The 26620-nt window shown below is 63.8% G+C and overlaps 2 protein-coding genes across 2 annotated transcripts; one reads left to right on the top strand and one right to left on the bottom strand.

The window, feature by feature from the left end:
* Window positions 1-579: 579 nt before the first annotated feature.
* Window positions 580-21817, top strand: CLCN7 (chloride voltage-gated channel 7). Its single transcript, XM_075514953.1, has 25 exons — window positions 580-786; window positions 8517-8588; window positions 9820-9891; window positions 10101-10166; window positions 10788-10920; window positions 11252-11361; window positions 12188-12268; window positions 12675-12737; window positions 13345-13428; window positions 13599-13692; window positions 14125-14189; window positions 14656-14772; window positions 15129-15183; window positions 15739-15799; window positions 16605-16743; window positions 17030-17123; window positions 18458-18627; window positions 18950-19001; window positions 19316-19443; window positions 19629-19714; window positions 19982-20114; window positions 20230-20289; window positions 20655-20831; window positions 20925-21005; window positions 21126-21817. The coding sequence occupies exons 1-25, from the start codon at window positions 655-657 to the stop codon at window positions 21210-21212; spliced, it is 2412 nt and encodes an 803-aa protein (XP_075371068.1). The 5' UTR covers window positions 580-654; the 3' UTR covers window positions 21213-21817.
* Window positions 21818-23217: 1400 nt separating this feature from the next.
* Window positions 23218-23968, bottom strand: PERCC1 (proline and glutamate rich with coiled coil 1). The gene has a single exon (XM_075515377.1). The coding sequence runs from the start codon at window positions 23929-23931 to the stop codon at window positions 23218-23220; it is 714 nt and encodes a 237-aa protein (XP_075371492.1). The 5' UTR covers window positions 23932-23968.
* Window positions 23969-26620: the final 2652 nt, after the last annotated feature.

Here is a 26620-nt window from a genome sequence, read left to right as displayed (position 1 = left end):
ACGCAGGGGCACTCGCTGCCCGTCCCCTGCCACCGCCGGCGCCTGCCGCTGAGTCAGAGCCGGGGGGAAGCTGCAGCGTGGAAAAGCCCGTGACCGGGCGTGAGCCAGAGGTGCCGGAGCAGGTGCCCTCTGTCCCGTGAGCCCGGCCCCCGCCGGAGAGGATCCTCGGATGGTGCCGAGCTTTGGGCCGAGCTGTGCTGCTCCGGGGAGCTCGGGCGAAGCGCACAAACCGCTCCCGAATGGCTGCCCCGCGAACTGCTCTGCCTGGAGAGCAGGAGCAGCGCCGGCTCTGCGGCTGCGGGGCCACAGCCACGGCTGACGGCCAGGGAGCGGGCCTGGGCCTGGCGCGGGGCGAGGCCCTGCAGCCTCCCGGCTGCCGTCACGGCTGCCACGCCCGCTTGAGGCCACAGCGCGGCAGAGCCCGTCGCCGGAGGCGGCTGCGGGACAGGCCGGGGACGGGCTTTGGCCCCTTCCCCGGGGACGGGGTGCGGGGGGGGGGGGTGCCTGCAGGCGGGACTACAACTCCCATGGTGCCATGGGGCTGGGCGGCCCCCGCCGGCCGCCGTAGCGCTCACGTGAGGGCGGTGTCCCGGCGGTCACATGACCAGCCGGTGAGGCAGGGGCCGGCGGAGGTGCGCGCTGCCGCCGCCCCGCATGGCCAACGTCGCCAAGAAGGTGTCCTGGTCCGGCCGCGACCGCGACGACGACGACGAGGACGGCCGCGCGGGCGAGACCACCCCGCTGCTCAACGGCACCGGCCCCGGGGCGGCGGGCGGCGCCCGGCAGGTGGTACCGGCACCGGGAGGGTACTACCGGCGCACCGGGGGCGGGGGGGGTCTGCCCCGTCCCGGGCCTCCCTGCGCCGGGACGCCGCCGGAGGCGGGCTGGGGCCGGGGGTTGGGGTCGCGTCCGCGTCCCCCTTCCCCTGTAGCGTTTGACCGTGCTCGTTGCCCCGGGGCCGGGCGGGGGCTGCCGGCAGGGAGCTGCGGGGTGCCGGGGCTCTGCTCCGTGAGCCGCTCCGGGGGGAGTTCGGGCCCCCTCCGGGCTCCCGCAAGCCGGGGAGCCCGGGGAAGGCAGAACCCGGCAGGGCTCGGCGCAGGGAGAAGCCGGGCGGGAGCCACGGCCGGGGCACGGGGCCCTCGGGTCACTCGCGGGGGAAAATCTGAGCGTGGGGGCTGACTCACCGCCCGGCGCCCGCCGTAGGGCAGGGCGGGCCCGCCGCGGCCGGCTCCCATCACGAGGCGCTGGCGCACAGCGGTGCCGGTGCCGGTGCCCGTGCCCGGCCGGGCCCCGCCGCGGCTCTGCGGGGCCGGCTCCTGCCCGCGCCTCGGCCGGGGCTGCAGCCGGGCGGCCGAGGCGGTCCCAGCCGGCAGGACCTCGTGCTGAGGCGGGGCCCGCCGCTGCCGGCTGCGGCTGCCCTCTTCGTTCCTACTAAAAACAGCGTTGTGCGAGAGGGCCTGTTGCCTGGCACGCTGCCGGTGCCCAAAGCAACGTGCCGGGCTCAAACGTGAGGGCGTCTAACGCCGGCGTGGTGGTGGACGTCGTGCAGTACGTATGGAACTACGCTGGCAAACAGCGAGTCCGGGGTGGGACGTATCGCAGGCACAGGGAGGCCGATTCCTTCTTGCAAATTAATTTTGGGTAATTAACTGAAGAGAAACTTCTCTCCAGTGTACCCGGAGGCTGTTGCTCGGGCACTCTGCCTGGCAGTTTCTCCTCCACGTGAAGTACGCCGTGGCTCTGGCCGAGGCGCTCGGTGCGTGTTACAGAGCGAAGCTGTGGCTGGGCGGGCTGTGCCGGGCGAGCGCCGTGGTCAGGCCAGGTCCACAGGGCACTTCTGTGCCAGCGCCGGGTGGGAGAGGAGCTGCCTCTGGGTGACATCCTCAAATTTCCTACGAAGAGTTTGCTGGGAGACCTGAGCTTAGAGGAGGAGGAGGAGGAGGAGCGGTGCCAGCCTTTGGCAGCTGTTAGCAGGGGCGTCTCGCCGAGCATAATTCTGTGCTCCCCTACTCCTGGGCAAGTCAGAACAGCAGGCTAATTAGAGGGAAATGCAGGGTTCGTTAGGCTGGAAGTGCTTAGCGTGGCGCTGCGGGAGCGCGGGGCACGGCAGCTGGAAGGAGGCGCCTGTGCCGTTGCAGCTGTTCTGGTGTGAAAATAAAAATAATCTTCCCAGCTGGTACCACAGCACCCCGTGTATTTACAGCGCAGGTTGTCTTTAAAGACCACGTGGTGAATTCTGCAGGTCTGAAGGGTGTTAAAATGGGGATTAACCGGGTCTCGTGGCTGTGGGTCAGTTAGGAAAGGGTTTTCCTGGTGGCTCGGAAGAAATGCCTGAGCCCCCCTGCAGCAGGGCCGGTCAGTGGTGGAGACCCAGCCCTGCCGATCTGATTTATTGTCACCGTGTCCCTTCACGGTGCGGACGGCTCAGGCCCCAGCTGGTGACGAGGCGCTACGTGGCATTTTCCTTAGCAGAGGAGGAGAGCGAGTACCTTCCCGGAGCTCCAAACCCACGGCTGCCCGGCCCACACACACCCCTGGCAGCGGCACCGACCCGGCAGTGGCGGCTGGGTTGTCCCCATAGCACTGGGGTTGCCTTTCGGGGTAGGGCAGCTGCTTTTCTCCCTCAGTCGGTCCTTTGACCCAGATGCTGTGTAGTCGTGAGATTGAAGCGGGACAGCTTTGGCAGAGAAACAGACGCTGGAGCTGCTTGGCTCACGGGAGACTTAAACTTGGGTTGTGGTAATACAATAAAAATGTCCCCAGCAGAGCTTCTTCCCTTTCTCACATGCTTGTTTAATGGAAATGAAAGTGATCTTAAAGTGACAAAAGGAAGCACGGGTCTATAGTTCCGCCGCTGACTGCTGCGAGAGAGACTGAGATTGAGCGCTTGTGGGTGGGAGGTGAGGAGGGGCTGGATAAACGTGCCTGTGACCATAGAGGGGATGCTACAGGGCCGTGCCTGAGGCCCCAAAACTGGAGGAGACCAACTGAGCGCTGCTCCAGAGCTGACTGAGCCTTCGTCCTCTCACCAGGACTTTCTAGTGCCTTGAGCATATCAACAAGCGAGACGCTGCCTGTACGTCTGAGCATCACACCTGCCACGGGCTGCCCCTTTCCCGCATTCTCAAGCCGCGCGTGTTGGTTCTCAGGCTGAAAAGTGGGTGGACAATTTTAGTAAGAGCAGCCAATTTCCATCGTTAGGTATTTTTCGAAAAAGAACACTTCTCCTTCACTACCCGTTGAAGATATGCTCTGTATTTGTGCTAAAATGCCTTGACTTTGGGATTGGTATAATGCTGCTGCTCCAGAGGGTGCCTGGAACAGGGGGTGCGGGCAGTGGGTCACCAAAATGTGGACCAGGCTGCTGCTGCTGGGTGGCTCGTCCTTCTTAACCCCTGTGTGTTTATTCTGCATCTCTAGAAGTTTTTGGTCTTGTTTTCTTTAACTTCAAGTAACAGGGTGCAAAATGCAGCCTTTGTGGCCGGGTGGCGATGCCGGAGGGCTGCCGCGCTTGCCGCGATCAGAAAATCTTGGCGGGGGGAGGGAGAAAGAGAGGTCTGCTGGGTGAGCCCTGATTCCTGGCGGATGGGCTGCAGGTCGCGCGTCCCCTGGGTACCGGCAGAGAGGTACCTGTCCCTGCCGGCCCGCTTCTGGGACCCCGGAGCTGACCTCCCTGGAAAGCCACTGCCCTCGGGTGGTGGCAGGAGCTTCCCCAAGCAGAGGGGTTTTGGCAAGTCCAGTCCCTTCTGCCGGCTGCTCACACAGTCGGGGACTGCGGCGGCACTTTAACCTTGCGCTGCCCCTCTGCAGAGGGGACACGTGGGACAAGGTGCCCGGAGAAGGGCGGGTGGGCCAGGACAATAACAGCGTCTCCTGGCCTGATGCAGGCGAGGGGCGAGGAGCAGCTGTGCCCCGGAGCGGCAGCGGGAGGCTGGAAGCAAAATCGTAGGCGAGTGGTGATGCCACGGGGAGAGTCCAGACGCTTTCTCCCCCCTTACGGGCCTGGAGGTGAGGAGCCTCGTTCTCTTCTGGTGTGGTGCGTTTCAAGGATGATGGCCGCCTTGGTTTGAAGCCCATCGCAGCTGTGGCTGTGTGCCAGAGGAGGGGGATTTCCAAAGCCCTGCAGCTCATCTCCCCCGTACGCTGCCGTAGCCGGTGACAGGGCTTCCCTTGCCGGTGAGCCAGCCGGTGACACAGCCTTGCAGCCTGGAGCCATCCTTCCCACCCAAGCAGGGACCAGGGGCTCCTTGGCAGAGCGTGCTGGGGCCAAGAGGGCCCTGGGTGCTGGTAGTCCTCTTCCTTCCCTCCCGCTGCTTCTGCAATACTGCTGTGGGCTCCTGGTGCGGTCTACGCCGTGCTTTATCTCATTGATAACAGAAAGCCACGTGCTTCCAGTTCGTTAGTGAGCAGCAGGATGGCGATAAGGGGCAGTGTATGGGGGGTGTCTTCATGCCAGGAGGTGGTCGCTGGGGGTGGGGGATGTCCTGCAGGGAGTGGCCTTGCTGGCTCGTCCCCATGGCAATGGGCTGCGGAGCAGAGTCAGACGCTCCCTATTTACAATTCTTCAGAGCGATGTTTGGGAGGCACTGCTAGATAGCTGTGCACACAGCCCGGGTTGGTTCTGCGGCGTTTTAGCCTCAAGTGAAGTCATTCTGCTATTCACGAACAGGGATTGCTCTTTGACCGCTCTGCTTGGAGGTAAAACACTGCTGTGGCATCACGTGTAGCAGCGTGGCTTCTTGTCACCTTTGCCAAACGGGGACGCTGGCAGCGGTGCTGCTGTCTCCCACCCCGACCTGCGATGCTCTGGGCTGGTGCTGGTATCTGCGTTCAGCTGCCGCTGCCCGACCTTGGAGGTGATCCTTTCGGGGTACGAGGAGAAGGTGGCGGTTGAGATCATCTTCTGCCAGATTTTTTTTTGTGTTGAGATTGATCCTGAATTTGCTCTCGCCCATCTCGGGGCAGTGCTGGAGTGGGTGGCAGTGTGATGAAGGGGGAAGGGGCCTCGGGAGGTCTCTAGCCCAGCCCCTGCTAAGCGCGGATCCCTTAGACCAGGTCGCTCAGGGCCATGTCCAGTGGAGATTTGGGTGTCTCCAAGGACAGAGACTCTGCACCCTCTCTGGCCCCAGGTTCAGCGTGTCGCCATCCTCAGGGTGAACGTTTGTTTCTGATATCTAAGCGGAAGTTCCCTTGCTGCGGCTTGTCTGCTGCTTCTTGTCCCATCAGTGCAAAGCTTCAAGGAAAGTCTGACTCCATCTTCCCTGTAACCTCTCGTTAGGTGTCCAGAGATGGCAAGGTCTCCCTGAGAAGCACCAGCTTCTCCTCGTACGCCTTACCACGTGCTCCAGCCCCTGACTGTCTTGCTGGAGTCGCTCCTGTGTCTCCGTGCCGCTCTCGTCCCGGGGAGCCCAAACTGGACGCCAAGTCCCAGGTGTGCTGTCGCAGGTGCCAGGCAGAGACGTGGGATCCCTTCACCTGGCTGTGGTCTTGCACCGCCCAGGAGGTGGTCGACCCCCTCCAGTTTGTGCCACCAACTCCTCTTCAACTCATCCACCAGCTCGCTGCAAGACTTTTTCAGCAAAGCTGCTTTCTAACCACTGGGGCACATCCATCCCACGTGCAGGGCTTTGTATTTGCCTCTGTTGAATTTTGGGGGCTTTCCTGCAGCCTGGTGAGGTCCCTCTGAGGAGCAGCCCTGCCCACCAGTGTACCAGCTGCCCTACTGACAAAGGTGTTAAGCAGTTTTGGTCCAGATCAAGGCTCCAGACGTCTCTTTGCAGAGCTGAAAGTGAGTAAGGAATTAGCTTTACCCCCCAAGCAGGGCAAGTGCCGAGGGCTGGGTGCCGTCGCTGTTCATGTGCCGCTGTTGGAGGCCCGAGAGCCTCTCCTGCGTCCTCTGGGGTTTGGCAATAGTGCGTGTTGTTATGTGGAGATTATCGTACCGTGGTCACACCAACATCATACGTACCCGGGATCAGCAGCTGTCTTGGCATGGGTTTGAAAAACTTCCAAAGGAGCGTAGCGCTGTCCATGTGCTCGGTCAGTCTTTGAGCCATGCGCAAATAACCTTCTGTCTCGGCTCCTGGCTGCCTGAATCCCCCCTCTCCCTCTTATAAAAGTCAGGTGCTGATGGAAGTAGTTTGTTCCTGTCTTCCCAGCATGTGATCCCTGTGCCAGGCGAGATGGGAGCCAGCCCTCCGCTCGCAGAGCAGCTGGGCCCATCTGGATGCCGGAGGGACCAGGACTTGGGGGCATATTAAAAACGTGCTGCTTGTCTAACAAAGTTCAGGTTCGGCTGCAGCTCCTTTCCCTTCATCTGTGCTTGGGTCCTGCTGCTGCCTAATCCACTGGGTGCAGAGCTGCCGTGCCCTGGCCGCTTGCTCCATGGAGAAGGGGTGCGCGGGGGGGTGTTCAGCCACCTTTGGTCTTTCTGTGGCTAGCAGAAGGAGAATTTCCCCGAAGGGCTGGTCCTACCTGAGGCCTTGGCGCCTGAGGTCTGAGCCCAGGCGTGAGCGGCGGACGTGGCACGAGCGACTGTTTCCATCTCGTTGCCTTGATCTTGCCCTGGATGTGTGGCATCTAACGGGAGCCTTAAATCTTTGTCCTTCCCAAAGTCAGGTGGAGGTGGGTTCCCTTGCAAGGTCTCAGCTTTGTCCCTCCCAGGGTTCCAGGGCGAGGACTACGTCCTTCCCCCCCCCTTCCCCAGGAAGGCGGGGGCCCAGCTGGGACCTCCGCCTGCCACCGGAGCGGCTGGGCGCCAGCGGGCACTGAAACGGGCAGTTCCTGCCTCCAGCTCGTGCCTCTCCGTAAGTTCCCATCCGTGTTCCCCGGGGAGGTGACAGCTTTGGGAGTGCCTGGCTCATAGGAGCCCACGGTGGTCTGCTCCGACCGCCAGGAAAGTCCACCTGGGTCCTTTCCAAGGGGACTGTGGAGCTATCATGGACCAGAACCAGGCTGGTCTTGGCAAACCCATGTCCCAAAACCGCTGCATGGAGCACCTCGTGCTCAGCCCCTCCTGTGGGCAGATCCACGGCCCCGCAGCTCCCTTGCCAGGGACGCCCTGCCCACTGTGGCTCAGGCTTTTGGGGACAAAAGGGCACCAAAGAGGGTTTGAGAAGCTGGAGCAAAACCCGCCTGCAGGTCAGGGAGCGAATGAGAATGTGGACCAGACAGAGAAATGGGAAAATAGGTCAGGCTGCAAACACAAAGGGGTATTCTTCGTCCGCAGTGACATGCGCGGTCCCGACCGCGTGTTCCAGATGGGATCGGTGGGGATTAAAGCAGCAGGGGCTTGATCTGGGATCTGCCGGCTTGCCGGCAGAGAGGGACCGACATGCCAGGGCCCCGCTGTTGCTCGCCATCCCTCGTATTCTCCAGTCCTTTAGCCTGGCGGCTGGGGAGGGGTGAGGCTCCAGAGGGGAAGATCTTAACATTGAGAAATGGTGTTTGGGCTGAGCTTAGGGACAGTGCTGCTTGCACCCTTGTGCATCCCCGTGTTTCACAATGGCGGAGGGATGACGGCGGCTTGCCTGTTTCTGCTGGGTCCCCTTGCAGCACTGCCTGGCTGGAGGCTGGCTCAGCTGCGGCCCAAGCCCTTGCCTGCATTGTCCAGGAGACAAGAGATGCCCCAAACGCTCCGAAAACTCCCGTGTTACACAATTGCGCTGCCAGTAACGAACCCGAGTGGTTGCCAGCGAAAGGAGAACCTGTGTCCCCAGAAGGAGATGCAAATGCTCCTTCCCAGCATTGCGCTGGGGCCGGCTTGGAGAGGCGCTGGTGTCCCCGAGGCCGCTCGGGAGCAGCGTGCCCCGCTTCCTCTTGTGTGCGCCGGCTGGCAGCCGGCCCGGCCGTCGCTCCGGTCCTGGGTGCTCAGAGGAAGATGAACGTGCTGATGTGCTCGTCTCCCTGGCTGGGAACTGCTCCCGTGGAGCAGATGGCAGAGCCAAACGTGCCCTCAGCCAGCCCTTATCGCTGGCCGGGTGTGCGAGCTGAGGGATGGCCCCGGCAGGTCTCGGTGTGCTTGTGACCGTGGAGATGGCACTTTCTGTTCGGGGGGTCTGTCCCTCCCCGGCTCCAGGGGAGCGTGGAACGTGCTGCTCGGCACGGGCTTGCTGGCTGCGCGGTTGCTGCGTCGGGGTTGCTGCCGCGCTCCTCGGCCGGAGGCCGTTGGTGACTCTTGCCAGCTCTTGGGGCTGCCGGCTGCCAGTCTCGAATGAGCTGCTGCTGGCTGGCACCTTCCCCGGGGCGAGCTGGCTCTGCCAGCTAACAGGTTGCAGCAGCTTGCCCAAACCCTGGCAGACTGCTGCTGCCTCGTGCTCCCTCCGGGGCTGCGGGTCCCACCGTGTGTCCTCTGAGAGCGGCCCTCTGCGGGTGCTGCGCTTTTGGGGGGCTCTGGTGGTAGGCAGGCAGGGCTCGGCGAGGGGCACAGAGCACGAGCGCCCGTGTGCCTGCTCCTTCCTTCTGCCGAGGCTTGCGTCGCATTTGGGAATTGACCCTGTTTTCCCTTCTCTCCTCAGCTCACTCCTTCCTCCTTCTTGCGCATCGGGCAGCTGAGCAATGTGGACCTCAACGAGGATATCCGTGAGCTGGTGAGCGGCACAGAAAGGGGCCCGCTGTTACCGAGACCGCTTCTCTTCTACTAACAGCACTAACGGCTGCTTTTGTTCCCCCCCTCGCATCCGGCTTGTCCCACGAGGGCTTCGGCGCTTCCTCCTGGGCTGGGCGACCTTTGTGGCGTGGGCAGCTAGCTGTCCCTCTGCCTCGACCGCTGCTGCTTCCTCTTAGCCGCAGCGCTGGCCCGAGGACATCACGGTCCCCTGCACCTCTCTGCCGGCACAGGAACCTTCCTCTCGCGGGAGCAAATGTACAATCTAGTGGCGTGGGAAAGGATTTCTTTCTTGTCGTGAGAGCTCCAAGCTGCTTCTCTTGCCTGATGCCCAGCTCAGTGCGAAGGCAAGGGAGGGGCTGTATAGCGGGGCAGCAGCTGGGGGAAGATGTCTCAGCCCTAGGGACAGGGTTAGCGGCAGACGGGGCATCTTCCGAAAACTCAAGTTTCAAGTTATTCCCCCTCCACGCGCACCTGAGAAGCTTTTCTTCCCCAGATGCTCCTGCCTCAGCTCTGGAGCTGTAGGAAGAGCAAACGGGAAGAAGACTTTTGCTAAATATTTCTTGTGGAATTCTTAAATAGGAAGAAATATGTCTTAATCCGGTGCCTCGGGGGAAAGGCTGGGCTGGATTTGCCCATAGCTGTAATGCGGGGCCAGGGAAGTGTGCGGGGTGCCGCTGCCCCGGGGGCCCCTCTGGCATCCTCAGTAAATGCCTTAATTCGGAGCTGGGAACAGCTCGCATGGCCAAAGGCGTTTGGGAAACAGAATTTGGTTTCTGCCCAAAATCGTGGGCCTGCCTGAAATAGCTCCTTGCTGTCGGCTGAAGGAATTTCCTGCCGAGGTGAAAGGTTGCCCTCCGCCGGAGCACGGAGCTGCTCGGAGGCAGCGCCGAATCAACATGGCAGCGTGGTACCCGGCTGGGCAAACCCTCCATCTGCCCGCAGGGAAACGTCCTGCCCCGGGACGGAGAGGCGGTGGGTGCGGGTGCGTGTCTGACAGCCCGTTCCAGCTGCCGTAAATATCATACATCCACCAACTGGTGGAAAATCGCCCTGGATCCTGGCCTGCCAGGCACCTCGCACTGGGGTCGGGTCTCTGCAGTCCTCCCCGCCCCTCCTGAGCATGAAAACCAGCGTTAAGCCAGCAGTTAGGTGGCAGAGAGGAGGGCTGGACTCGGACCTGGCCCTCCTAACCTGTACATCGCGTCCTGCAGGAGACGGAGCTCCCTCGGCAGCATCCCAACGAGATCCCCCACAACGAGAAGCTCCTGTCGCTCAAGTACGAGGTGAGCGCTCATCTCCCTGCCTTGGCTCTGCCCTCGGGGGTGCAGTGGGTGAGGTACGTGGGGCGAGGGCTCGGGGCCGCCCAGCTAGAGGGGTTTCGGCAGGGAAGGAGTGGGATCGAGGGAAGAAAAAGACGCAGGGGTGTGGAGGGGCAGGGGTGAGGGTCTGAGGCCAGCCCTCCCCGACACGGGTGTCTCTTCCCCTGCGCCAGAGCCTGGACTATGACAACAGCGAAAACCAGCTGTTCCTGGAGGAAGAGAGGAGGATAAACCACACGGTGAGTCTCGCCGCGACCCGGTTGCCCGCCGTCCCTGCAGCCAGGACGGCCCGGGGAAGCCATTCCCCCCTGCCCGGCTGCTGGGGGACTTCTCCACCTCAGGGCAGGCTGTGGGCAAAGCAGCTCTTGAGCCGGGGTGGATTTCTGGGCACCGACCATCTTGTGACGGGCCGTAAAACCTCAGGAGCGAGGACCCAGCATAGGATGGTTCAAACGGGAGCTAGCCTGGGTGCCCACGGTGGCATTGCCAGCAGCACGGGGCAGGTCCCTGAGCAGAGGGACTGTGGAGCCATGCGAGGCATCGGCCCTGGGGGTTTTGGGAGTCAGTGCCACAGCAAGAAGCCCAACAGGAGGGGTCTGATGGAGGCAGGCAAGCTGGAAAAGCATGTCTGCTGTTAGGGATCCCACAGAGGGGCAATGGCACTGGCTTAAAATAAGTAAATTGTGGCCAGGCTTTGCGATCCTGGGTCAGCCAGCATCAGTTTTCCCTGGGCAGCTCTCCTCGGAGCTGCCCAGGCTTGGGGCTGTGTTGGGGAAGGCGGCCAGGTGGGCTGGAGTCCCTCCGGTGCTGGAGGGGCCAGGCTGGGCGGCAGCGGGGTCTAACGGCTGTCTGGCCCTCAGGCTTTCCGGACAGTGGAGATAAAGCGCTGGGTCATCTGTGCCATGATTGGCATCCTCACCGGCCTCGTTGCCTGCTTCATCGACATCGTGGTGGAGAACCTGGCCGGGCTGAAGTACCGGGTGGTGAAGGGCAGTATCCTCCCACGGAGCCGTGGCCGCCGGCCAGCCGGGAGCTGCAGGATCTCTGCTCCTGGTAGCCAGGAGAGGGGTGCCGGGGGAGAGGGCAGCCCTGCCTCGCCTGGGTTTGGTGGCACAGACCCTGCCGAGTGCCCGGCTGCTCTGCGGGGCTGAGCTGTGGCTGGGTGCTGCCCTAACAGAGAGGCTCCTCGCAGCAGCCCTGGCTGCCCTAAGCGCCCAGGATCTGCTGCGCGGCCGCAGCCCAAGAAGCATTTTAACGACGCGTTATCGCAGTGGGAGGGATGGTACCCAACCGATACTAGCCTTTCCTTGAGCTGCTTCCCCAGACATCGACAAGTTCACGGAGAAAGGGGGCCTGTCTTTCTCCCTGTTACTCTGGGCCACGCTGAACGCCAGCGTGGTGATGGTGGGCTCTGTGATCGTTGCTTTCATAGAGGTAAGAGTTTGGAACTGGTCTGGGTTGGGGTATCCCTGTGCCTCCTGCCCTGGCTCTTTACATGGGGGAAGCAGGATCACGTCACCAGAAAGCACGCAAATTTGTGTAATAGCAAATGTATTTCTGCCAAATTGGCTCCTGATAGCCCCGGTTCCTCGGCGTTGGCTCCAGCTGTGCTGCCGAGTTTCTCCGGGGTTGTCAGACGGACGGGATGTGCTGCCCTTCGCTGGCAGCCTGGGGCAGAGGCTGTGCTCCAGCTGCGGGCGCAGCTCTCGCAAGCCTCGGCCCCAGCTCGGCCTCTCCGCGTTGGGCGTACGTGAGCGCTGGCAGAGAGCGGGCTGGTCAGGGGCCTCGGGGACACGCTCTGGAGGACAAGCCAGAGACTGGGGCCGGTTATGGCTGGGAGGGGGTGATGGCTCCCTGCGGGCCACTCTGAGTCACCAGTGTCTTCCTTGTGGCTTTGCTCTTGCTCTTCCTGGCCACCAAGTGTGAGCCTTCTGCAGCCCTGGGCCTCTCGCCGTGGCATGGTGGTGGGAACACCCTAGTGTCCCCCAAGAACCCAGCCGGCTCCTTCTCCCTGGCACGTTTGCCCTTAGGGGCAGTGGGTGCCCCCTTCAAGTGGGTGCCTCCTTCAAGGTGGGTTTGAAGGAGGCACCCACTGTATATAGGCTTTGGCCTATACAGCTTGTATATAGGCTTTGGCCTCATCTCCGAGCCTCCCCGAGGGTGCGCTTGGTGTGCCCTGTGCTGAGAGACGGGGGTAAGGTGGCCAGTGTGTCCCCATCCTGTACGTGGCAGCCACTCACGCTCTCCCTGCTCCCCGCAGCCTGTCGCAGCCGGCAGCGGCATTCCCCAGATCAAATGCTATCTCAACGGCGTGAAGATCCCGCACGTTGTCCGCCTCAAGGTAGGAAGCGGGAGATGGCGGGATGCATGCCTTCTGCCCGTGATGGGGTCTCCTCTGCCGGGCTGGCCCGGGCGTGTGTGTCCTCATGGGGTGGTCCTGCCTGTGGCGTGGCAGAGGAGGAGCTGGCACGAGCTCCCGGCTGCGCTGCCCGGCTCCGTAGCTGTTCCCCGCGGTGTCGGGCGGTTAAACCTCCTGCCCTGGGATCGGCAGCTGGCGCTGGGAACGGCAGCTCTGGGTAATTTTTTGCTCTGGCCAAGAAGAAAGTTGGCCAACCCCATTGCCACAACAGGGGGCTGAGAATCGCAAGTTCCCTGGGGTCGCTGGGTCTGCGTCCCCCGTAGCTGCTGTGGTCGTGTTCCTCGTGCCGCCCCCGTGATGTGCTGTGCCTGTTGTCTCTGTTTTGCAGACCCTGGTGATCAAAGTCTGCGGGGTCATCCTCTCGGTGGTCGGCGGCCTGGCCGTTGGGAAGGTGATGTGCGCAAAGCTGCTGGCGTGTTGTTACCCGCTGCTGGCACGCGTGCCCCAGCCCCTCACTGGCCCTGCGCTGGGAACCGGGCGCTGGGGGCCCGGCCGTGCCTTCCCAGTTTTATTCCCTGGTCTGCTGGCCGAGGTGACCGCGGCGTGGCCAGGCTAGGGGGGTCCCCGGGGCGCGCAGCGCCAGCCCCCAGGCGTGCGGTGCCACGGCTCCGTGCTGGGTGTGGCGTGGCTGAGGGCAGGAGAACGGCAGCCCGTGTCCGTGGGTGGTTGTCCCTGCCAATGGGGGACAACCCGTTTGTTGCAGGGTAGATGGGGGAGACCTGGGTGCCCCGTTGGGAGCTTGCTGGGGTCGAAGGCAGGCAAGGGAAGCCCCCGTCCCCTCGGCCGGAGGGAGTGCTGGTGGGAACGGGAGGTGGCCGCGGGAGCCACTTGCTAGAACGAGGATTTAAGGGGGGAAAATGGCAAGGTCTGTATTTCCCAGAGGGAAATCCTCCCGGCCGGCTTCTTCAGGGCTGCAGCCTGGCGAGCAGCGTTCAGCCGTCCCTGACTGTCCCTGGGGTTCTTCCTTCTCCGGTCTGACTCTGCTCTCCTGCCTGTAGGAAGGACCCATGATTCACTCTGGAGCAGTGATTGCTGCCGGGATCTCCCAGGGAAGATCCACGTCTTTAAAGCGAGACTTCAAGGTTGGTGTTGAGGGCCGAGGAGCTGTGCTGCAGGTGCCCCTCCTGTGTCCGAACTGGGCTGTTCTTTGGGGTGACGCTGGTGGCTTGGGGTCACGTATGGCACACCCTGTGTCTCCCCTAAACTCATGCCTGCGGCCAGCCCTAAACCTGCCTTCACTTCGGTGTTTCAGATCTTCGAATACTTCCGCAGAGACACAGAAAAGAGGGATTTTGTCTCGGCTGGAGCTGCTGCTGGCGTCTCGGCTGCGTTTGGTGCCCCCGTGGGTACGTGTCTTGGCTCTCTGACGCCGAGCAGGGCCTGCGCGTGGACCTCGTCAGGAGGTTGTTCCCCCTTGCACGGAGGCAGCTGCCGGGATCTGCCTAGGGCACTGCAGGAGCCTTCCCGCAAAGTGCCCGGCCCCGCTCCAAGCTGTCCTGCCACGCCACGCAGGTCTTGGGAAGAGAGGAGGGGGGGTCATCTGTCTCTGATCCTAAATGTTGCCTCCCTGGGATGGAGGAGGGCGGTGGAGGGGCTTCGCTGCAATCAGGACATCACTGATGGCTTGGTGGGCTTGCTGGTCCCTTCACTGGAGCCCGTGAGGTCTGGGGCATGTGGGCTGGGATGAATTTGGCTCCTGATGAACCTCAGCTGGTGCTGTGAGCCGAGGGCCTGCGGCACATGCCCCTTGTGAAGGTGTTTGTGTCTTGTGTTTGCAGGAGGTGTTCTCTTCAGCTTGGAGGAAGGGGCTTCCTTCTGGAACCAGTTCCTGACATGGAGAATCGTAAGTGCTGGAAAGCAGGAGCAGTGAATGGAGGGCTGCTGGCTCTGGTGTGAGGCATTGCCTTTCCCCATGCCCTGCAGCCCCAGGCCTCCTGCCGTCCCTGCCCCAGCTGGGCAGCTGTGTGTAACGCATCCCAGGGAGCAGCATCCCAGCTACCCTTCTGTGCCCTGCTCCTCGGGGGCTGAATTTGGACCTGGCTGAGCTCCACCTTGCTGCCAACTCCTTTCCAAGGGAGCTGCCTTGGGCTGTGGCCCGGGGCAACGGAGAGGCAAAAGGAGGAGCAAGCCCCTGGTCGGTGTAAGCTGCCCAGAGTGCTGCCACAGGGAACGTGGCCTCTTGTCCCCACCGCACCGTGGGTACCAAGCCCTACCCAAGGGCCTCAGAGCGGGGGTAGTGCGGGGGGCACGTGGTGAGGGAGCGGGGCTGGAGGCGTCTGGCAGTGACTCTGGGCTGCGTCTCCTTCCAGTTCTTTGCCTCCATGATCTCTACGTTCACTCTGAACTCTGTCCTGAGCGTTTACCACGGCAACGCTTGGGATCTCTCCAGCCCTGGGCTCATCAACTTCGGCAGGTTTGATAACGAGGTATGGCACAGATAACGAGGGGGCACAGAGCCCCCGTGTAGGGCTCTGTTGGCGGGGTTAGAAGCAGCCCACGGCAGCTTGGGGCCACCGGTCTGTCTTAAAACATCGCCCAGGGGCTGAGGCAGGCTCTGCCCTAGCCGGCTGTGGGGTCTGGCCAGATGGCTGCACCAACCCCAGCAGAGGCTTTTCTGCATCCACTGCTGGGTCTGGGGGCTGCGGGGCGTCCAGGGGAGACTTTGGGGCAGCCCTGGGAGCCGCTTACCGGTGCAGGCTTGTGCTGTCCCAGCAGACAGGGACCGGCTGCGGGGCTGCGGATGGCCCGGGAGATCCGAAACCCGTTTCTTTCTTGCTTGCAGAAAATGGGATACACGATCCAAGAAATTCCTATCTTCATCTTTATGGGAGTGGTTGGTAAGAGAGTGCTGCTCTTTCAATTTGATTAGTCTGAATAATTTCCTCTGTTCTCTGTCTGGGTCTAAAAAGCTTTGGGATCCAGTTTCCTGGGGAGAATGGGAAATTCATTAAACTCTGGAGCAGAGGCTGCTTGTGGGGCTTACACGGGGGCGAGAGCTGGATCCTGGCCCAACCCTTACCCTTGTAGCAAAGGCGAGCCCGTTTAATCCACGTACCGCAAAGTCGTTGAGTGGGGTCAGTGCATTGCAGTCGTGGGCAGCCCCTCGCTTTCAAACGAGCTGCCCTTATCCCTGTGGAGCTGGCCTGTCCCTCGCCTGCCTAGGGCCAGCGCTGTGACGCTGGCCCCCGGGCACCCTGCTGCCGGTGCTGGGCTGCTCTTGGTGTCGGGTCCTGGCTGTCTCTGCGGGGACAGCGTCCACATGTCCTGGGGCTGCCAGTCACACTGGGTGGGTTGTTGATGTCTCCCTGAGCTTCACGGGTTCCTCGTGTCCTGGGCAGCCGTAGGAGAGCCTGGGACCTGCGTGCTGAGCTTTTCCTCTTTTGCATTCCCAGGTGGGATCCTCGGGGCCCTGTTCAACGCCCTCAATTACTGGTTAACGATGTTCCGGATCAGGTAAGAGCTCATGGGTAACTAAGGCGATTGACATGGGTTGGCTGGCACCTTCTGCGCTCCCTCGAAGCGGCGTTCCCAGCCAGAGCAAGGCTGCAATCGTGCACTTAATGTGAGCAACAGCAGCCCCTGGAAGCTGGGAGGCAAAGATGCCACGTGTGTCTTGCTGCCTGCGGTCGAGGTTGTGACCTGCAGCATCCCACTGTTGCTCTGACCCTGCTAAGTATTTCCCTTCAGTGACTTGAGGGCCCAAAAAAGTGCAAACACTGTGCAGACCTGACTGTTATGTGCTCCTGAGAGTAACGAGAGAACGGAGAGAGCTGCTAAAGCCATCTGAGCCCAGTCTGGCGCAGCCAATGCTTGTCACCGGCTTTTCAAACACCAGGACCAGCCTTGTGTCCTCAGGGAGGGATGACCTGTGGCAGTGGAGCGGTGAGGAGCCTGCAGCAGCTTCCAGGGCATCGCTCCTCGTGCGCCTTCACGGGCCGCAGCTTTCTGGGCTTGGCTCTGTGCTGTCCCCGCGGCCAGATCACGCCAGCCTTTCCGTGGGAGCTGTGCCCGGCTCTGTGCGGGGGAGGCAGGCAGGTCTGCTGGAGCCGGCTGGGCAAAGCTGCTCTGGGTGCTGGCCTCCCACCCCGGGTGCCCGCGGCAGCTTCACCAGAGGACAGAGCGCAGGACAGCCTGGCAGGGTCTGGGAAGGGAGCAGAGGCAGCCAGCCTGTCTGTATGCCCGATGCGATGTGCCAAGGGCTGCAGGGATCCTGCCCGCACCCCTGGGTGCCATCCTCACTCCTCCACTCCCTTCGCAGGTACATCCACCGGCCCTGCCTCCAGGTGGTTGAGGCCATGCTGGTGGCAGCAGTGACGGCAACCGTGGGGTTCGTCATGATTTACTGCTCGAGGGACTGCCAGCCCATCCAGGGGAGCTCGGTGGCATATCCCCTGCAGGTAGGAGATGCTGGAGAACGGCCCCCCAGGGTGGGGGGCACCCTGAGCCTGGGCAGAGGCTGAGGGCTGAGCAGGGAGACGAGACCCTGCTGGGTTTTGGGGCACTGGACCTCACAGTCAATGCCCTCTGCCGCAGGCAGAGCTGGAGACCCAAGCGTGGTGTCGGTGTGCTCGCTGCCCAGAGCTGCCTCCTTGCTGGCACACGTCCCCCTGAGCCTGGCAGCCTTCCCTGCCGCCGGGCAGCCTGGATCTGCCGCTTCTAACTCTCTCTTTTCTTCCCCCTCAGCTTTTCTGTGCTGATGGAGAGTACAACTCCATGGCCACTGCCTTCTTCAACACACCTGAGAAGAGCGTCGTCAACCTCTTCCATGACCCTCCAGGTCCGTGCACCCGGCCAGCGGAACCTCGAACGTGGGGCTGGGCTGGCGCGAGGTGGCCGACCCGTTCCCTGGCCGCTCGAGGGACGAGGCAGGGGATGGTCAGCACGGCCCCGTGAGGGCACGGTGGGACCCAGCAAAGCACTGCGCCTGCGCCTTTCCTGTGGTGGTGGAAGGAGGAGGGATGGGTGCTGTGCCTGGTGGCACCTATGAGCCCAGCCAAAGGGCTGTGGTCTCAGGAGCCTGTGGACGAGGACCTGGTTTTGTTCGTGCGTGTTTGCAAGCTGTCGCTTCTGAGTTGTGTGGGAGCATGTCTGACCCTCGCTGGCTGTCTGAAGTCGGTCCTGGAAATGTCCCTGGCTGTTTTCTTAATTAGCAGGGCCTCTTGCCCCAGAATGACTTTACCTTCTGCGCAGGTTGCGGAGGTGGATCTTGGGGTTTGGATTTGTTTGAGAAATGCAATTTGGCTCCCAGGTTCCAGCTCCCATTTCCCTTGGACCTAGTGTAACAACAGCCTGCCCTCTGCCTGCTGGTCTGAGTTTCGTGCCCAGCTGCACATGGGCAGGGGGCAGACAGCTCTGAATTTCTGGACCCTCAGCCCAGAGAGTGCAGCTTGGCCACCTGAAGCCAAGTGATGACCGTCCTGTGTCTCGGGGTCGCTCCCTGCAGTGCTGGGTCCTCCATGGCCCAGGGCTTTGGTCCATTGACCTCTCTGTGAAGGAGAGGTTGCAAAGTACTTGTTTAAACTAGACCGAGCTGCTCGGCAGTCCTAAAATAGCAGTAGCCCGAGTCCTGGGGACAGCAGGGTCTCGCTGTGATGGCACAGCCCATGCTGGGGGGCAGCTTGGGACTGGCCGGAGCAGCCGTGGGAGTTGCAGGACAGGAGAGGGTTTGCAGGACCTACTCTGCTGAGCCGATCCCGAAGCTGGCGGTAGGACCCCCGTCCTCCCGACCTCGTCCTCCAGCACTGGCGGTCCCTCGGGGCTTTGAAGTTCGTCACGCGGCCTCGCGGGAGGCTGGGAACAGTGGGGCTGGGAGGGGACGGGTCATTGCGGGTCATGAGATGGAGGAGAGGCGCGTGCTGGACTCGGTGGGATGGGAGGGCTTGGGATGGCACCGGCTGGCTGGCGGGGCCCTTGAGGGGGCAGAAACAACCTAAAGAGCCGGTTTGAAAGGCTTGTGCTGCCAGGGAGGAAGGCGCACCCGATGAGAGGGGCTTTCACTGCTGGGAGCGTGTCACGAGACTGCTGCTGTCTGTTCTCCCATGGCCACAGCCCATTGTGGTGTCCTCTGGGCTGCGGGACCAGCACTGACTCTCCGTTCTCTCTCCACCTCAGGTTCCTACAACCCCATGACACTGGGCATGTTCACACTGATGTATTTCTTCCTGGCCTGTTGGACTTACGGCCTCACGGTGTCCGCGGGAGTCTTCATCCCCTCCCTGCTGATCGGTGCTGCCTGGGGGAGGCTCTTCGGCATCTCCCTGTCCTACCTGACCAAAGGCTCGGTGAGTGCTTGGTGGGAAGGAGCGCTGGGCAGGAGGAGATGTGGCAGCCAGCTCTCCTCCCTCGCCGCTGGGCTGGCTAAGAGCCCAGCCACAGCAGTCTGGAAAGGTGTGGAGTGGGTTGACTCCTCGCTTGATGTCTTCCTGAGCTGGGTCTGGGCTTTCCCACATCCCGACGCAACCCTGCTGGCAGCTGGGCTGTGCAGGCAGCCTCAGGCACTCCTCCCCGCTTTGGAGGGGGGGCTTGGGGCCAGGGTACTGTTTATTATCTCTGGATGCCCTGGAGCCAGCGGCTGACTCGGCCCCTTCTCTCTCCTGTGCTCAGATCTGGGCTGACCCTGGGAAGTACGCCCTGATGGGAGCTGCCGCACAGCTGGGTGAGTTCCCCGCGGCGCGGTCTTGGCCAGCTCCCGCTCATGTCAGGGTGAAGGTGGCATGGGAAAAAGCAGTCCGTGCTGCCTCGGTGCAGCTTCTTCCCCAGCTGAAGCCCGGCCTGGCTGTCGGCTTCCTAATAACCCACGGGCAGCGCTGGGCCACTAGCGAGGGCTGGGCTCATCCAGGGCACCCCTGCCTGTGCAGGCAGTCCTGGATCGCCACGCAGAGACCGAGGGGCTTCGAGTGCTTTGCTGTCCCCTCGCCCCATGTTTCCCTGCCCCCGTAAACCCCCAAACCCCTCGGGTACCTCTCGCAGGTGGGATAGTGCGGATGACACTGAGTCTCACGGTCATCATGATGGAGGCGACGGGCAACGTCACCTATGGTTTCCCCATCATGCTGGTGCTGATGACGGCGAAGATTGTGGGAGACTACTTTGTGGAGGTGAGGGCTGGTGTATTCGCTGGGAGCCTGGGACCCGGGAAGAGGCTGTGGGTTGGGGCTGGGGGTGCTAGGGACCTGCAGAGGGGGAGGACAAGCCCGTGCTCCCTCTCGGAGGAGAGCTGCTGCCTGGCTGTACCCCTTGGCGTCTCGCCAGGCTTCTCCTGACGGCTCGGCTCTTGTCGCAGGGGCTCTACGACATGCACATCCAGCTGCAGAGCGTGCCCTTCCTGCACTGGGAGGCCCCGGTGACATCCCACTCCCTCACAGCCAGGTAGGTGGGCTGGGGGACACTCGTTACTCCCAGGGCGGCAGCTTTTGGACCACGCTGTTGGCCTGAGCTGGAAAAGGACGCAGTGACATGTTGCGTCCCCAGTGCCACCAGCCCAGCCCCTTCCCCAGCGAGAAGCAGGGCCTGCGGTGCCTTCCCTCCCTGCGTCCCCGGCAGGTTATGGGGATGGAGGAGGCGTGCGTAGCGGGAGCGGGGGAATCTGGGGCTTGCCGCCATGGGGCTGTGTTTCACATTGAACCTTCCCTGCAGGGAGGTCATGAGCACTCCTGTCACCTGCCTGCGGAGGATCGAGCGAGTGGGCACAGTTGTGGACATCCTTAGCGACACCTCCTCCAACCACAACGGCTTCCCGGTGGTGGAGAGCAACCCTGATGCCACGCAGGTGGGCTGGCCGCTGCTTGCGAGGGGACGCAGCTGGGGCTCGGCCACGCGAGGGCTGGCTGTGGCATGGGACCCTCGCCCCCCAGCCCCATCTCACGTGTGGTGCTCTGTCGCAGGTGGCAGGACTGCGGGGTTTGATCCTGCGTTCCCAGCTCATTGTCCTGCTGAAGCACAAGGTGGGTGATGCTGCGTGGAGGCTGTTTGGGCTGCGTCAGAGCCCCGGTGCCCCTGTCCCACTGCTGCCTCAGGCCCCTTGGTGCCTACCTTGCTCAGGAGGAGCTGGTGGAGGGTCCCTGTCGTCTCCCTCGGCTCAGCCAAGGAGACAGTGGGGGCTGCCGTGCCGTGCTGGGGTTACCCCGGCATCATCCCGCACCCCCCTGAGCTCACAAACCCTGAGCGAAAGGGAAACAGGCTGTTCTTCTGCAGATGGTCCATCTGCCCCATGCTCCTGCCCTCTTCCCTCCCTGCCCCTGGGCGTTGCCCCAGCCCTGGTGCCTGTCAGCACTGCATGACAGTCCCCGACGGCCTCTCTCCTCCCAAGGTTTTCGTGGAAAGGGCCAACCTGAGCCTGGTGCAGCGGCGGCTGAAGCTGAAGGATTTCCGGGACGCCTACCCCCGCTTTCCCCCCATCCAGTCCATCCACGTCTCCCAGGATGAGCGCGAGTGCATGATCGACCTCAGCGAGTTCATGAACCCCTCGCCCTACACTGTGCCTCAGGTAACGGCCAGGGACCCCTCTGCACCCCAGCATCCCGGGGTCATGGGTGGGCTGGGGATACCGCAGCCCACACAGCCCCGCTCGCTCTTGCAGGAGGCATCTCTGCCACGGGTGTTCAAGCTTTTCCGAGCCCTGGGGCTGCGACACTTGGTGGTTGTGGACAATCGCAACGAGGTGAGTCCCTGCTCGCCACATGCGGGCAGCCTGGGCTCCTTGGTGGGGGGGCAACGCGCTGCCCTTGTCCCCAGGCTCCGGGTGCCAGCATGGGGCCGTACCCTGTCCCTTTCCTGGCAGGTGGTGGGCATGGTCACTCGCAAGGACCTTGCCAGGTACCGGCTGGGGAAGGAAGGCCTGGAGGAGCTCTCGCTGGCACAGACGTGACGCGGGGCGGTGCTGCCCAGCGGAGACACCCCCTGGCCCCTTGGAGCCGGGGACCACCTTTGTGGGAGGCAGGGAGAGGACTGGGCCAGCCTGTGCAGGCGTCACGGTGCCCGGAGCACCGGCGTGCTTGGCTGCCCTGGCTCTCCTGCCCGTCGCTGCCTTCCCACATGTACTGCCTCCTCTTCTCACCCCTTCCTCTGCTTCCCCAAGGGATCAAAACGCACCCTTGGCTCCGTCGGCTCCTGGCGTAGGCTCTCTCTGAGGGCTGGGTGAAGTCTGGAGCGTGCCAGGGGGAGCAGAAGTGCCCTGCTGAGCTGGGCACAGTCCCTCTGTGGCCTCCACTGGCCTCCATTGCCTCATCCACCCAGGCTGGGCTGTCTGGGACCTGGCCCTGCCCTGGCCTCTGCTGCAGGGCCTGAGTGGGGAGCAGAAGAGACATGGTGGGGCTCCCTCCTGCTCCCAGGGCCCCATCTGCCCTGCCCCGAGCTCCTGCTGTGCTGGGTCGGGCTGAGCCTTGGGGCAGGCGCTTGCGGTTCTGCCCCTCAGGCTGGAGGAAGGGGCTGTGCCCTGCTCGGCTGTGCAATAAAAGGGCTCCCATGGTTCAGCAGTTGCCTCCTCTTGCTCTTTCTTGGCTCCCTTGACCCCAACCCGTGTGTGGGGAGGCACCCCTGGGGTTTGGGGCAGGGAGGGGGAGGGGAGAGCTGCCTCCTCTGGGGCAGTGCTGGTCCTGCAGCCTGTGTCCCTCTGCCACTCCTGCCCTCCTCCCGCCATCGCTGCTGCCTCTCCCCTTCGCCCATGCTGGGGTCCAGGGTCACCCGGGTGTGCTTCTGCAGTTGCTGGGGCTTGTTCTGGCCCTTTCCAGCAGCCCGGCCCCTGCCAGGCACTCCAACCCCCACCGCCAGCCCTGGATCGGGCCGGGGGCAGGGAGCAGAACCTGCAGTCCCCTGGGTGATGAGGAGGGCTCCAGCCCTGGCACCTCAGCTCCCACACCTCCCACCATCCTTGTCCCTCACCTGGGCTTGGAGCCATGACTTGGAGCCAGGGGTCCGGTGCTGCCCACCCCTCTCCCTTGGGCAGGGGCATCCTGGTGCCTGGGGGGGGGCTTTCGCCTGTGGGATACTGTGCTCAAATAAAGCCTGTTTGTACTTTTATGGGGGTGCTGCCTGTCTCTTGCTTCCCCCAGTGCTGCTGCTCGGACTCGGCGCCATGTCTGTCAGTAGTCCCCTGGGGCTGAGCCGAGCCCTCTCCTTGCTGCTGGTGCTGGGAGGGTGGGAGCCTGGGGGGAGGCCAGGGCCCCCCCACCTTCCTCGGCCCCCCGGCAGGGCTGGAGTGCTCGAGGCGGGGGCAGCTTTTCCCTTTCGAGGCCAACAAAGAGCTGCCAGGGAGCAGGGAATGCCTCGGCCGGGCCCTGGTAACGGCGCTGGGGCCGCGGGCTCCGGCGAGAGCCTGGTGTGGTGCTGGGGGCCGTGGGGAAGGGCCGGCTGCTCTCCCCACGCCGTAGGTCAGCCCTGCTCTCCTGTGTGGGTCTGGTTCCCTGGCGCTGCCACGGGGCAGGGGAGCCGTGGGGTGCAGCGGGTCCCTGAGGTGGGGTGGGGTGGGTCCCCGCTGGGTGCTGGCAGGGACGCTTTATGAGGCCCCGTGTCGCCCTTTGCCCTGGCGCGGCCGAGATAAGGGGATGGGATCCACCAACTTGGGCCCGCAGGGTAAACACGGGCTGCCGGCGCCCGCGGGCACCGCGCTTCCCGCCTCTTCCTGCTGCCGGGGCAGCCGGCGGCCCCCGAGGCCAGGCCAAGCGGTGAGCCTTTGTCAGCGGCGGCAGGGGCACCGCGGTGGCGGGTGGCAAAGGACGCTGCGTGCACCGGTGCCTGGCGGGAGTCATTTATTCACTCGTCCCATCGCCGGCTCCAGCCCAGCGGCTCCAGGTGCCCCGGCGTTGGGGCCGCCAGGTTTATCATTAACCGGGCGGCACGTGGCGGGGCTGGGGGCCCCCGGGGCCGTGGTGGGGTCACAGCCCGGCGAAGGGCTCAGCCTCCAGCCCCGGGCGGCCCGGCTCGGGCGGCAGCTCCCGCCCAGTGCCCGGCAGCTCCAGCCCTGGCTCCACCGACCAGTTGGCCAGGAGGTCGCTGAAGTCGGGGGTGCCGGCATGGAGGAGGCCGGCAGGGCCGGGGCCCGGCTCCCTCCAGAAGGAGGGCGGCAGCTTCCTCCGGTGCATGGGGGTGATGTGGCCGTATTTCCTCTCCAGCCGCTGCGTTTTGCCGCCGGCTGTCCGGGGCGGCAGGCACCGGTGCACGCCGTACTCGAAGAGCTCGGCCAGCGGCCCCAGCCTGTGCACGGCCCCGGGGCTGCCCCGCGGTGCCGCGGCCTCGGGCTGGGCCTCGGCGCGCCAGGGTGAGCCGCAGTCCTCGGGCACGCCGCGGCTGCTGGCGGCCTCCTCCCGGCCCCGCCGCCCGAAGTACCGCTGGATGTCGCAGCTGATGAGCTCCGAAAACTTGAGGAGCTGCAGGGTGGTCTCTGCGGCGCTGGGGATGGCCAGCTCCGGCCCCGCGCTCTCCTCTGCCGTCTCCTCCTCCTCCTCCTCCTCTTCCTCCTCTTCCTCCTCCTCCTCCTCCTCAGAGAGGTCGGGGAAGTCGGGCTCAGGGCGCGCAGGCAGCAGCAGGCTGTGTGGGAAGGGCGAGGGCAGCCGCAGCTCTGCCAGGGGCCGGATGACGCCCGCAGCCATGTCAGCGCGCAGGGGCACCCCGGGGCCCGGACTCACCCTGCGGGCAGGGACAGCGGGGTGAGGGTGGCACACACTCTGGCACCCTCCCCAGCCCACCGCCCTGCAGTGGCACTTGGCCCCGAGGCAGCAGGGGGACTGTGTCGAGCCACGCCACGGCCAGAGTGGGGCTGCAGGGCAGCGGGGACATCCCCCACGAGCCATGGGACATGGCGCGGTGCGGATGTCCCTACCAAGGGGGGGATGTCCCTACACAGCCCTACCGAGCCGTGGGATACAGGGCAGCGGAGACATGCCCCCTGAGTCATGGGACATGGGGCAGCAGGGACGTCCCCACCAAGTCATGGAACATGGGGCAGCTGGGATGTCTCCACAAAGACAGGGGATATGGGGCAGGAGGGATGTCTCCACAAAGACAGGGGATATGGGGCAGCAGGGATGTCTCCACAAAGGGGATATGGGGCAGGAGGGATGTCTCCACAAAGACAGGGGATATGGGGCAGCAGGGACATACCCCCTGAGTCATGGGACATGGGGCAGCGGGGACATCATCCCCTCCCAAGTCATGGGACATGGGGCAGCGGGGATATCCTAACTGAACGCCGGGAGATCAGGCAACAGGGATGTCCCTGTCAAGCCATGTGACGTGGGGCAGCAGGAATGTCCCCACCAACACATGGGATGTGGGGCAATAGGAATGTCCCCAGCAAGTCACAGCATCTGGGGCAGCAGGGATGTCCCCACTGATCCGTGGGACATGGGGCAGCAGGGAATTCCCCACCAAACCATGTGAGGTACCAAACCATGGGGCAGCGGGGACGTCCCCCGGAACTGTGGGGCAGCGGGATGTTCTCCTTCACCTTGGGGCTGTGCATGGAGGTGAATGGGGCTGAGCCCCCTGCCACCCTGGGCTGAGCCCCCTGCCACCCTGGGCTGATCTGTCCCTGCCACCCTGGGCTGAGCCCCCTGCCACCTGGGCTGATCTGTCCCCGCCACCCTGGGCTGAGCACCCGGGATGCTGAGCCCCGAGCTCTGCCCACGCAATGGCCCCGCAGGTTTCCCCGCACCTCCCTGCACCACGCTGGTGGGCTCTGGTCGTGGCTGGGTCGTGCGGAGCTGGGTGAGGCCCCTCTGTAGTTAGTGCTACCTGTGCCCTGGGGTCCCCAGCCCTGCCTCACCGCAGGGCATCCCCAGCCACGTGCCTGGGACTGCCATCACCCTGGCCCCGAGAGGGTCTTGGGGCAGGGGACAAATCCTGAGGGACAAATCCTGCTCCTGCCACGCCAAGCACGGTGCTGGGCCCCGTGCCCAGCCTGAGACAGCATCGTTGCCATCTCCGGGGTCACCGTGCGTTCATCTTTGTGCCGTCCCCACTGCGGGACCCCCGGTCCTGCCTCCATGCTGCCCCATGGAGGGGGGGGGGGCGGCGGGGGGTTCAGCCTCCCGAGGCACCGCGCACCTCCAGGCTGCGGGGAGAGGGGAGCGGGGCCGCCCCGGCCACGGAGCCAGCCTGCCCCGCTGCCACCCTCAGCCGGAGAAACGGCCCGGTGCGAGAGGGCATCACCCGGGGCCTCGGCTCGGCACTCACCTTGGCGCTGCTGCCCGGCCATGCATAGGCTCCCACGCCGCTCCCCCTTCCTGTCCCTCCACCTGGGCCTGAAGTATTTATAGCGGAGCAGCGAGCTGACGGCTGGCAAATATTTGGTAGCTGTATTGTAATAGTAGACTCGGTAAACAGAGCTGGGGTTTGCTTTAGCACCCAGCAACGGGAGAGCGGCGCGGGGAGGGACGTGGGGACGGAAGGCAGGGCTCACCTTAATGGTTCACTAGCCAGGGGATTTTCAAGTGTTGTTCCTGTAAATTCACCTATTTAATCGGCAGCCCCAGCTGCCAAACTGCCCGCACACTTGTGCCGAGGGCTCTTATCTCCCCCCTGATTGGAGGCGAAATCAAGCTTTGTCAAATAGGCGTAAAATTAAATTTCATGCTATTTTGACTCCTGGAGTAGGGATCTTCTGAAGAACATACTGCGTATCGAGCGATGCCTCTGCAAACAGGCGCTGCCGCCGCGGCTGCAGCAGGCAAAGCCTCTCTGTGGGGGTCCTGTGGTGCTGGCCCCCCGCACAGCAGAGCGGGGCCAGGTGCTGCACGGCCCCCGAGCTGGTCCAGACCCCCCCATCTCCAGCCTCGTGCCCCCTGGCACGGCCAGGGGACACAGACGGCCGGTGGACTGGAGGTGGCCGGGGACCCAGGATGCCCAGGGGACGCAGGACAGCCTGGCTGTGACAGCTGGAGGGCACAGGACGGCGGGGGCCTGACACAGCACCCAGACCCTGTCACCGCCTGTGCGGGGGACGCTCAGGGTGTGGGACACCAGCCATCAGGGCTGGGGACAGCCAGAGCCCTGCTCCAGAGCTGCCCTGCCCCGATGCTCTCAGGGCGATCGCAGCTCCTGGTCTGCTCCCTCGGAGCCCTCCCTGCCACCCTGCCCTGAGCACCCTGCTCCCTGTGTGAGGTCCCCAGCCCCTGGCATGGTGCAGCACTGGCGAGGAGAGTGCCAGCCCGGGCACGGCTGTCACCCACCCCCCTCCCTGGGCCGGCGACCCCGGGGCACCCCGTGGGGGCAAAGCTGGGCACCGGCACCGGCTCCGCAGGGCTCCTTCGCCCCTCTCCAAACACTCACACCGGCAAC

This window comes from Mycteria americana, chromosome 12 (genome assembly GCF_035582795.1).
Source record: "Mycteria americana isolate JAX WOST 10 ecotype Jacksonville Zoo and Gardens chromosome 12, USCA_MyAme_1.0, whole genome shotgun sequence".
NCBI lineage: Eukaryota > Metazoa > Chordata > Aves > Ciconiiformes > Ciconiidae > Mycteria > Mycteria americana.
The sequence above is the reverse complement of the archived record's forward strand: the minus strand, read 5'-3'. Positions and strand labels throughout refer to the sequence as shown.

Coding starts and splice junctions, on each gene's coding strand:
- CLCN7 (XM_075514953.1), top strand. CDS start 655: ATGGCCAACGTCGCCAAGAAGGTGTCCTGGTCCGGCCGCGACCGCGAC. Junction 787..8,516: donor CGGCGGGCGGCGCCCGGCAG/GTGGTACCGGCA, acceptor TTCTCTCCTCAG/CTCACTCCTTCCTCCTTCTT. Junction 13,429..13,598: donor CTTTAAAGCGAGACTTCAAG/GTTGGTGTTGAG, acceptor TCGGTGTTTCAG/ATCTTCGAATACTTCCGCAG.
- PERCC1 (XM_075515377.1), bottom strand. CDS start 23,931: ATGGCTGCGGGCGTCATCCGGCCCCTGGCAGAGCTGCGGCTGCCCTCG.